The 12510-nt window shown below is 32.2% G+C and overlaps 1 protein-coding gene across 1 annotated transcript; it reads left to right on the top strand.

Moving 5' to 3' along the window:
- Window positions 1–6879: 6879 nt before the first annotated feature.
- On the top strand, window positions 6880–8265 carry LOC111035272 (cuticle protein 65-like). The gene is made up of 4 exons (XM_022316814.1): window positions 6880–7018; window positions 7155–7260; window positions 7485–7789; window positions 8167–8265. Exons 1-3 carry the CDS (start codon window positions 7007–7009, stop codon window positions 7772–7774), a joined length of 408 nt encoding a protein of 135 aa, XP_022172506.1. The 5' UTR covers window positions 6880–7006; the 3' UTR covers window positions 7775–7789; window positions 8167–8265.
- Window positions 8266–12510: the final 4245 nt, after the last annotated feature.

The following is a 12510-nucleotide window of genomic DNA, read 5'->3' on the forward strand; positions in this document are numbered from 1 at the left end:
TTGAGAGTTTAAATCCGCTCTCTACTTATTAATATATATAATATTATAGTATGGATAATAATCCTAAAAAATGATTTTACAGAAATATAAATATAAAATATAATATGTAATATTGGTGTGTAATATTTAGTATCTATTAAACCTACTCTGAGATTTTTGCAAATTAAAGAAATATTGATTCGTTTGTATACATCACTTAAGTCTTTTAATCTTCATAATTCCCATTTCTGCCAGACCCGTTATCATGTACCTGAAATCCTCGGTACACTAAAATAAGTAACTCAAACACTACTACTCATTCGAATTTTATTTTAGGTACATATACGATTGAGAATTTACTGGAAAAATAATGATGAATCTCATTTAAAAAAAAATTAGAGTCACCGAGCTGTACGATCGAGGAATAGTATAAAATTGTAAATATTTGAAAATATGAAGTAGGCACTGAAGTATACTTAAAAGTTTCAAAAATCAGAATTTGAATACATTCATTATCAAGGCATAGGGGGTGAGCTCGCTTGGGTGAATCATCCTGTATGATAATAATAATATAATATAATAATATTATGTAATAGCCGATAGATTCTACTAGCCGTGTGTGTGTGAGTGTGAGTGTGGTGTGTCGGAGCTCGTTGTATACATACCACACCGATTTCGCCGGCCCGAGCACTTGGCACTTGACACGGATCTTTGGGAAAACCGTTTATAGGTCTTACCGGCCGGACAAGGTTACACAAACGCAACCGGCCACGTACACCCGTATACTACTACTAATAATAATAATATATTATAGAATTATTATGATTATTATGATTATCATGACTATTATTGTACTGTTTCCCCGTTCCCGTCGGTTTCATCACGCGGAGTATTTTATAACGCCCGCGCCCAAGACGAGTCGCCACTCGCCAGTACATAATGCCTAATGGGTTAGGTACACAGCCGTATATTCAATAATAGATAACTGTTATATTAATATTATGCTATAGTCCTGTAGACTATTTGGGTCTCTGAGTAGTACGTAATATTATTCTATTTGGGATTGCCAAATCCATTCTTCCCGGTACGTTCAAATTATAAATTTTTTTATTTTTAAATTTATTTCAACTTGTACAACTGGTAAATTCAACTCGTATTATTTTATTTATTTTATTTGTCGATAAATTCTTGTTTAGACAAAAAAATATCATAATTACTGGTATACAGTTTGAAATGCTACAAAACTGCACATTTTTGCAAAATAAAAAAATACCCAGTTTTATCATAGTCCACTTTTGGGTTTTAGATTTTTTTTTACTAAACGATATTTGGTTTATTATTTATATTATTATTAGTGTATTTTACTGTTCAATAATCATTGTCATTTTTAATATTTTTGTTGTAATTTTAGTTTGTCTGTTAATTGTTTTAAATTTTAAATTATAGGTTAATCAATAAATATTCAAAATTATATGTATAGAAAACGAATACAAGCTTACTTAATTTATAAAATATTTATAAGTAGTTTTTTCAATTTTGTCATTAAAGAGTTAATAATGTTGTTAAAATGTGTTTTAATTCACTAATAAATAAAAAAAACATATAATATTATTTCTATTTTAAAATTTAAAATTGTTTTAATACAAAATTAAAAAATCTTTTACCGCCATTAAAAAATGTAGAACAAGCCAAAAAATGTGTGTAGCTAATTCCTGTTAAGGTTATTATGATTTATTTTTAACCTAACCTTAACTACCTACTAATAAAATAGCACTGTATAGCTACTAGGCGACTGTTAATGTTTTCTTGATTCGCACTGACGGTGAGGCGTACTCTTCTACGATATATTATACATTATATTATATTTGTATTTTATAAATGCTAAAGGCCGTAATAACCTTTTTCTTTTTTTGTTATTCTTATAGGAATATTGCATCGTTATTAATTTATTATAATAATAAAGTACAAACTATAAGGTTTAACATGATACATAGTATAAAGAATTTCTACAACGGTTTTCAATGGATGATGGTTTTATCGATTTATTGAAAAATAAAAGGATCGGATCAATACTATTATTTGCAACTGTATGCTTATTAAAAAAAAAAAAAAAAAACATTTATGAAATCTTCTGAAAGATAATTTATGTAATTTACTTAGTTGGTTACATTATTATAGGTTATAAAGAATACTTATAAAAATAATAAACGAAGACTGCTCTATTTGTAAAACTATGTTCCAATTTTCAGGATTATTTATTTTTATGGAAACATATAATTCCAAATTTATAAAAGCTCTCGCAATATATTAAAATCTATAACTTGTTCTGCACATTAAATATAAATAATTTTTAACTCATTTTCATTTCAATGACATTATTCATAAATATTAATTTAATATATTTTTTGTATTAAAAAAATATTACAACAATTATTATTTTCACAAAGTACCTATTATATTATATACTTTTATATAACCTTCATAAATAAATTATATTATATATTTTCAGTTATCAAATGATCAATTGTATTAATATTAAAGTAAAAATTAAATTAGTTTATTTATAGTGCATAATTTTGTAAATCGTTGTATATCTTGCAGTTAATATTTATTTATTGGTGAAATAATATAAGTTATACTCATTTCCCTATTGAATGACTTACAATTAAGATCATTTGCACAGAAATAAAGCACTATTAATAAAACCTCATATTACCTATAACACATAGTATTATACTATAAAGTATATAGAATACAGTTATATTTTGTATTAACTAATTACATATAGTTGTGTACTCTAAACTGCAGGTTAGGCCCATGATACCTTCTTACTAAGGTATGATTATATTTCTTAAATTTACATATATTTTATTTTGAAATAAATTCATAATAATAAGGCATAAACCAAAGAAAACTTGATTGGATGACGGATGTACAGTGTACACAATAGAATAATTTTAATTTGAATAAATATTTAAACGTTGTTTAAAAGTCAACAATTTTATTTATCAAAAAAAAGAAATCGATTTATAAATTCGAATAATATGATGAATGAAAACAATATTTTGAAATACTTAGATACCATTATTAGATGGTATTTATTTTGTAAAAATGGGTCATATAATTTCTTTGTCATACATTATCCCTAATTTAATGTCAATAAACTGAAATTAAAATGTATAGATAAATTTCAAATACGTATGACCTATATTACTTATTTTATTTTATATGAAATACAAGTACTAAAATCGATTATATAATTGTTTAATATAATTTCAAACCATTTTGCATATTTTAAATGTAAATGGTAATAATAAGATGACAAGGTCGTATTCATTAAAATATGAGTGTGATGATAAGGGCTGAAACCACTTTTGTTTTACAAATTCAATGTATAAGTAATATAATTTTTGCACAAGGGACGGTTATCAAATTATGTTAACTGTTTGGCGATCAACCCAAGGGCACTATAAATATTTTTTAGTTATGATTAGATTAGATAAAATGTGTTACAAAACTCCAGTACAGATGATAAATATTTTTTCCTCAATAACTGCATGCAACTTTGTTTTTAGTAAATATAATTATCATTGCCCAGATCACATGCAGCTAAATAAAATTAAAACCAGATTTTAAATTTTAAATTGTTCTTAACGGTATAGGGCTATGTTGAATAAAATATTATGGAAAGTAGAGAATAAAGAATTATTTTTATCAAATTTGCTTTCTTTGAATTTGCATATTATTTACTTTTAATACTAGAATTAAATTTATAGAAATAAAAATATAGACTTTCATAGGCCATAATATTGTAAACAAAATTATTTTGACTTTCTTATCTATGTAACCGGAGCACTTTGAATATAACATATCTCAAAAGAATATTTCACAATCAGTTATAACAATTTATTTTTTATATTATTAAAACAGAATTAAAAACAATCAATTATCATAATTAATATTCCAATCATCTGATTGATCGTTGCCCAAGCTTTCACTGCTCGAACTTGATAACTCAAATGCTATACGTCTTCTCAATATCATTGATAATTCGTTAGAAACTTCTTGCTTTCTTGGCGCAAGCCGAACTGTTTTTTTTAGACATACACCTATTATAACTTAAAATCGATTATCTTGAAAATTATAACACATTCAAATATGAATTGGCTAACCCTTGACTATTTCATTCATTAATTCTTTGTGTACAGTTTTTGATGATCGGTTAACAAACGCAGCTTTCACAATTTGGTCCAACGTCATATTTGTAGGTGGTTTATCTTGACTAACAGACATTAAGTCAATATATTATATATATTTACTTTTAAAAATATTCAAACGAACTGCATATACATATTTCATTTGAGTTTATAAAACTATGTTAAAAAAATAAACACAAGCTCAATTAAAAATAAGTACAATAATAGTCGTCAATACATACTAAAATATCTATGCGTATTGGTACACATATTTTTGGCCAGTTACATACGCGATGAGTTTATATTTTAACTTCACAGTATAATATTATTTATTTCAGACTAAAATATGAATTTAGATCAAAAATCAAGAAGCAAAACAAAAATATGTTTTAGGTATATAACAGTATTGAATACTGGAGTTATTGTTTTTTGTAAAATATTACACAAATTACGAATTTCCATTACATTTTTATATGTATGAAGTATATGTATAGACGGATAGTGCTTAGCCACGTGTAATGCTCGAGATTACACGTAATACACGCGTATCTACCAGCGTAAAATGCGAAATGTTGTATAATATGACAAATAGTAAACCTGGCTGTATTGTTTAAAATAACAAAATGGCTAAAAGATTAAAAATACTAAGTAGTGTCTTATTTAGAACACCGTTAATTAAAAACCATAATATAATACCTGCATATGTATTATACGTTATAATATTAGTAACTTTTCCCTTAAAATCTCCACATGCGAAATATTTAAAATCATTTTGTTTAAAAAGCTTTTCCTGCTTATACGTCTTTGTTAGTAATTCAACTCTTGTTGATATATTATTTCGGACGCTTTGAACCGCTTAAATACATGATTATAATAGATTTACAAACTATTCTTTTGACAAAATAATTATTGTACGTGGTGTTTGTTTAAACGAGTTAAACTTTTTGTTATGTTTATTTTTAAAAGCAGATAAAGACGTAGATTTAGCAAAACATGAAAATTTCAAATGAAACGAAAAATATATGGTCATACAAATAATACGACGTTCGCTCACTGATAGGCATATTAAAATATTTATTATAATATGAATAAATTGCACACTACGCAATTAAATACGTACAATTGTTGAATTGTGTACATGAATAGGTAACAATAAATACACGGAGACTAATTATTTATCAATGATAGCCTTTTTGAAATCTTTGGAGGACATTATTTTTAATCACATACAGAGGTACTTTTTCATAATTGATTTATTTTACAAAAGGTATTATTATACAATAGCTGATGAATTAGATTTTATACCTACCTATTTTTTTATCGTTAACTTTATTATTCAACTTCTTATTTATATAGTATTCATTAAACTAAAAATACATGATCAATATTAAAATCCCGACTTAAATAAATACTGATTTTTGGATCATAATGATTATGAATTGTAATAAAAGTTCAAAATATCCAAAAAAGTGGCGAGTTAGTTCATACTTCACTACAATTTTAAGTACTTCACTTAACTTTAACGTTTAAACTTTAAACGCTATTATTTAAAATGGTAAAATTAACGGTTACTGTTGAAAAAACGGAGTAATAACGAAACCACCAAAAAAAAATTGTAACTAAAAAACGATAAAACCTGTTAATTACAGAAAATTGTATGTATTTTATAACGGGTTGACAGAATAATATAATCGTTATCGGAGTCTGTCCAATGAATCGCTTGTTTGGCGCAATATAAAATCAAAGACTTAGTGCACACGTTTCCACATTTTTTCCAAAAAAACTTTACGAGTCCATTAAATAAATAATGTTATTAGATTATCTTTATTGTTTAATATAGGTTAGTTGTGTGTTGATTTCAGGGCAGCACTGCTAATTACCGAGGCGGGATCCTGGACGGTTCGAACAACGGAATAAAAAAAAAGCTAAATGTTTGATCGGGTACATTTTCAAAAACCGTCTTGAACATTGTAATTATCGTGGTAAAAAAACCCCTTATTGACTTTTAAAAACAAATAAATATCACTAGACCTTCCGCAATAATGATTTTTTCGCAGCGGCTTGTGGTGTAAAAAAAAAAAAAAACGTTATGTGTGCGCTAAGTCATCGATGGACGCGCGTCGTCCGCGGTCCGACCGGCGTGGCGCGACTGCGGCTGCTGGCGCCCGCTACAGTAGTCCTGTTGCAGTGACGGGCCGAAAGACGTTCATCGGTTCGAGGTCGGCCGCCCGCGTATCGCCGTTGTCGAGATAACAATGTCGATACGATGGCCTTATCGATATCACACTACGGCGGCGGCTTCGATGATGTTAATTGCACTATCATAATAATATTATACCCACTCGCGACGGCCACAATCAACATGGCTGGTACCAGCCTACCGACCTACCCTGCCGTACGCGTGTGCTCCGACATGGTATTGTGCACGTGACCTCACCGAGTCCGACTTGCCACCCCTCGTCCCCCTGTCGTACAGCTCACCGCTCCTCCCCACACTTCCCCCCCCCCCACGTCTGGCCGCCGTCCGACCGGGTGCGGTGCCCGTTTCACTGTTTCGGGACTCGCTTTTCGAGTTGACGACGATGGCATGTGCGCCGATCTCGTCGCGCGCTAACTTTGCGAAACCGCTCCGCCGGGCCGGTGGTCGCGGAGAAGGGTAGGTCGTGGGCGGGTGGGGGACAAGCGTCCGCTGCCAAGTATAAAAGTTGTACGTCCGATGTCCAAAGTCATCAGTCATCAGCAGCTCGTCCAAGTCTCCGACAAACGACAACCGCACCGCAAGCCGTTTAATTTATTTATTTTAAACACCTCCAACAACCAACATCGCCATCATGCAATTCACAGTGAGGGTTTTACTACAGCAGTAGCATTATTATTATTATTATTATTATTACTATTATTGCGACTCGTCATTTCGCAGTAGGGTACCTATTACCGTATTGGCTAACGTTTTTTTTGTTTTTGTCACCCCCAATTCAGGTGTTGATCGCCTTCGTGCTCGTAGCCGCCGCCGTCGCCTCCCCGATCGCCGACAAGCCCGCCGCCGACAAGTCCGAATCCGTCAAGGACAAACGTGCCATCTACGGTGAGTCACTGCATCACTCGCATAGCTGTCGCCGTCGTTGTTTTAATTATAGCGACGGTTACGGCGGCGATATAAAACAATATATTTCACGTCTCTGCCATCGATCCAATTATTTTTGTAATTCTTCGCAAAAGCGGAGGGCCACAATAATCGAAACGGTTTTCTAAATGCCATCTCTCGTCATCGTTTAATTAATCATATTATTGTCTGTTTTTCATCCTCAGCCGTCGCCCCGTCAGTGTACCACGCTCCAGCCGTCTACCACGCACCCGCCGTGTACCACTCGCCGTCCGTGTACCCAGCACCGGCCGTCTATCACGCGCCGTCCGTGTACCACGCACCAGCCGTGTACCACGCACCCGCCGTGTACCACGCACCGGCCGTCTACCATGCACCGGCCGCCGCCACTTCCTACTCCAGCGTCAGCATCTCGCACCCAGCCGTCGTGGCCAGCGCCCCAGTCTACGCCCCGGCCTACGCACCAGCTCATCCATTGTACTACCACCGTCGCTGAACGGACGACATGACGGTAAGCAAAATCTTAGGCTGTACGCCTCATCCGTGTACCGTGTTTTGATTCGTCGAACCGTACCTTCTATACCGTTTGCCCCGTATGGTAACATGACACGATTCTTAACCAACCGAACGTAACCGTAAAGTCGAAATATTTCAAATTTTTTGTGTGCTGTTAACTTATGACATTATGATAGACCAATTGAAACGGTGTAAAAATGCGACTGCACGACACGAGACACGAAGGACTTGTGCAGCAGGCTCACGTCGACTTGGTTTCCGGTAACGTGTTACCGCGACGATTGTGGTCAGCACGCCTGAAACGCCACAAGTTCACCACACCCACTAAACCGTTGATTCGTGTTTTAAATACCATTTGTGTTTCTTTTCCAGATTCTGAAAACATTTCACGTGCCAAAGACAAACCAATCGTCCGACTACACTGGTGCAGTTGATGTGTCCGTCGAAAATTTCACAATCTTTAATCATGCATTATAAATTATGTCATTATATGTAATTAATTTATTACGGTGTTGAATTCATCCACTCAATAATAAAAATCCATATATATGTATAATACGAGCATTTGACGTTTTTTATTCCAAATATTTTATTATATTCCTTTCGAGATAAAATATCCCAATAGAGATGTACACATGTACATTGCAATATTATACCACATATAATATTATATACATTAGTACATTACCTTTGTACCTCTAGTCGTTTATATTCCACCTGGGCGATACATTTGGAAGTCCGAATTTGTATTGGTCAATTCGTTCGGTTGAATGGTATGCGCCTCAATAGTAGATTTGCTTCAATGAGTCTTGAGTAGAATTTTTTCGGTCTTCCCTTAGTTGCTGTCACGATTGCTAGGTATTTGGATTGTTTTGACGAAAAGCCTCATTGTACGTCAAATTTATGCGACTTCAGTAGGTCCTCAAGCAATGATATTATGTAAGCTTTTTGATACAAACATATTCTAAATTGTTCATGCTTGATCTAATCTGGTAGGCATAATTTAGCGAGAATTAAAAATAATTTTCCATTTCTTAAACAGCTGTAAATTAAAAAAAAAAATACTAAATGTGTATATTAATAATATTATTACATGGATTTAGAGTACGATTCTAAGAGTGATGGCTGTATGAGCGAGTTTAATAATTTTGGGTAGTGTATTACTCATTATTATTTCATAACGCTTATCAGAATATTTTACTTATAATTATGAATTATACACGAGGTATAATTTATGATAGACAAAGTAGGTATAAATATGCAATGTTCGTAAAAGCCTAAATAACGGGAAACAGAGATCAGAGGGAAAACAACAGGTTGTTTTTACCTATTTTTCATAATAATGCTAATCAACAATATTGCGGCGTAAAATTAGAATATTAGAATATCACGCCACTAGACGTCATTGTTAGAACCCGCATAAATACGGGTAGATAGAGCACCTACCATTATTTAGAAGATTGTCAGCACTAGCTCGATACGCGCTTACGACAGTGTGCCTAATGCATAGATAAAAGATAGGTTAGGTTAGGCTTAATGATTTTTATGTTAGAATTATAATAAATAAATTGTTTTACTTTATTGTTAAAAAAACAAGTCTATGTGTTTAATGAATTTCAATACCTATCTTTCTCAACACACATCTCAAGACTGACGATTACGAGCTACGTCGTTAAATAATTAAAGTGGTATAGATCGCTGTGTCCTGCACAGCGCTCACAACACCAAACAATTAATAATTCGAGTTTATTATTAATTATTAGTTATGCATTATGTTTGTGGTGTTATATTTTTTTTCTCATTTTTTATTTCAATTGACAATGTATTGTATGGTACACAGGTATATGCATTAATTTACCAATAATTTTATTCAGACTTATTCACTCGAATGGTATTTTTGATCCAATAAGCACTCGCCCAAACGATATAATCCAACTATTCACCAAACATACGGTATTTATACTCCTGATTCTAATAACGACACATCTTGTGAAATTTGGACGAGTCGTTAGAGGGTAGAACTTCTAGCCCGTTCAACCAACAAATATGCACGGTATGACACAATAATAAAGCCAAAAGTGTCGTCACATAAATAATAAGGTCATAGAATAGAGTATTTAAGTTTTCATACTTTACGTAAAAATAAAACCTTAAACATAAACTCAAGTATCCCATCACGATCTAAATTTGATTAAAAAAAAAAAAACTCTGTTTTGTTTAAGTTTGTTAGTCTCCGTATGGAGCTGGAAATGCACGTGAATGTACCTATAGATTGTAACTGTTAAAGTATGAATTCCATTATTTTATAATTTAACGAACAATATAAGAGGATTGCGATCATGATACATGCAATCCTTGCTTTACCGCTGAATGAAATATGTTATCCACTCAAACCAATAAAAAAAAATATGTATTTATTAAGTTTTTTATTTATATAATTGCATTAATTTGATGAGCTGTAGCGTCTTATAACAAAGCAATTACAATTATTTATACACTTAAGGGGACACTATATATACAACCATTTGTTGTCTCCGTCCCACAAGTGCGTAACGTATACTAAATTTAAGAACAGCTGATCACGTTGAGCTCTGTCAGCTTAAAAACTGGAATGAATCGACCTATTATAAGACTTGATGGCGAGGAAATTATCAATGTTTGTGCGTAGATTTTTTTACGATAGTTCAATTTTTTGGCAAGTTATGCGTGTTTAATATAACGTAAATTAAAATCACTTAAAGATTGAACTGTCTTAAAAAACGCATATACAAAAAGACAGATAATGTTTGCTTCTTACCATCAAGTTTTATATTAGGTCGATTCACTCTAATTTTTAAACTAACCGAATTCGCTGAGGGTAAATTTGCTCTGTTACGCACGTCTTGTAGAACGGAGACAACAAAATGGTTGTGCAGCGTCCTCTTAAAATTAAATTCATACTTGATATAGAAAATGCATAGAATAAGTGTTTACCCCAGGATATTTGGATAAAAAAATATTTGACAATGCCAGTGTATGTTGCATGAAAACATGTAAGGAATATAGAAAAAATCTACAACAATTTCTACATAATCGGCAATCATTTGCTTACAATATCTTAAAAATTAAGTTAAATTATTAATTGCCTAAATTTTGAACATGGAATTAACAGTGGAATACCCTCTATTTATTATCATAATATTGACTTTGGTGACATTTTGATTGGCACAACACACCATCGGACCATTCTTATATTATAAATTATAATATAATAGTATCGGGGACGAGAATAAAAGCGAGATGTTCACGGATACTTTAACTATGAGTAATCGGGGAATAACATGGGGGGAGGGAAATAACTAACTACTTCAAATTTACACAATTGGTATAACTGTTATACGATCAAGGGTAGTTTATAAAATAATATCTATAATTGAATTATAAATTACATGGGTTATCGTCCTAATTTGGTTCGTGTAAAAACTATCTGGATATTTCACGAAACAAGATCATTTCTCACTTAAACACTACCATACATATACATATACATACGCTTGTTTCTTTAAAATATTTCTTACGAAAATAAACGGTTAATGTCATAACGGGTTGTGGTTAGCGTTGGTTTGTGCACGAGACTATGCCTACGCCTTACACGTCCATGTGACGATATTATATAAATATGTGTTTACTTCTCAATAATTGTGTGTGTGTGTGTGTGTGTGTGTGTGTGTGTGTGTGTGTGTGTGATTTCCTGCAAACGAAAGCTTATGAACGCTCACGCACGCGTTTCATTTATGTGCTGTCATATACTATTTTGTAATCATCGATATTGGCACTTCACGCAATAGACCAAGAGCGGAGTGAATGACTTCATAACGACGATAAGTGTTCATCGTTTTTTTTTTTGCCCGTAATATGTCACCCACAGTGTGCCACCCTTCCCCAGCCCCAGCCCTAAAAAATCCTACTTAATTATTATTGCAGTATGAATTAAACTTTCATAATATTAATTACTCGTATTTGTATTAAAGCATAATATTATGGCGAGTAGTTCAACAAATTAAATTATAGTTACTTTACCCATACGAAACTTAAAATTTGTCTCATGAAATAGTGGTGAGATTAAAATTCACATTTTCCATGAACATCAATATTTAATGTTAATGTTTAAAAATAAAATAGTTCCCGTGTATCATACTTATACACAGTACTATTATATGCCTACACAGCACATCGCTTATACCGACATAACGTGTATTTGTGTAATTACAATGAGCACTCTTCCATTTATGAGCTTGGGAACATATAGCTGCTATATACTTTCTGTCAGCAAATAACATTTCAAATAACAATGCAGTAGCATTATAATGAGTTTCAACCTATGTTTATTAATTTGTATAGGTATTAGGCACCTATTAAAAACGGAGTGTACGATATCTGTTACGACAACAATCTGTGATGTGATAATATATAATATATATTTGTATTTAATATGGTGTACGTCACTGGGTCAATCGATTTTCAATCATTTAACTTAAATCGAAAATTGTGACTAAATTGTTAGCAGTATTATGATATCAATAATCTATTAATCAGACGACGACGACGACGACGACGACGACGACGACGACGACGACGGCATTATTCACGTTGTGTAACAAGTGTTTAACCAAAGAACGATTTCGTAATTTATGATAATGCACATTATACTATGATAACGATGGTTAAAGCCGTCGC

This window comes from Myzus persicae, unplaced genomic scaffold (assembly GCF_001856785.1).
Source record: "Myzus persicae strain clone G006 unplaced genomic scaffold, MPER_G0061.0, whole genome shotgun sequence".
NCBI lineage: Eukaryota > Metazoa > Arthropoda > Insecta > Hemiptera > Aphididae > Myzus > Myzus persicae.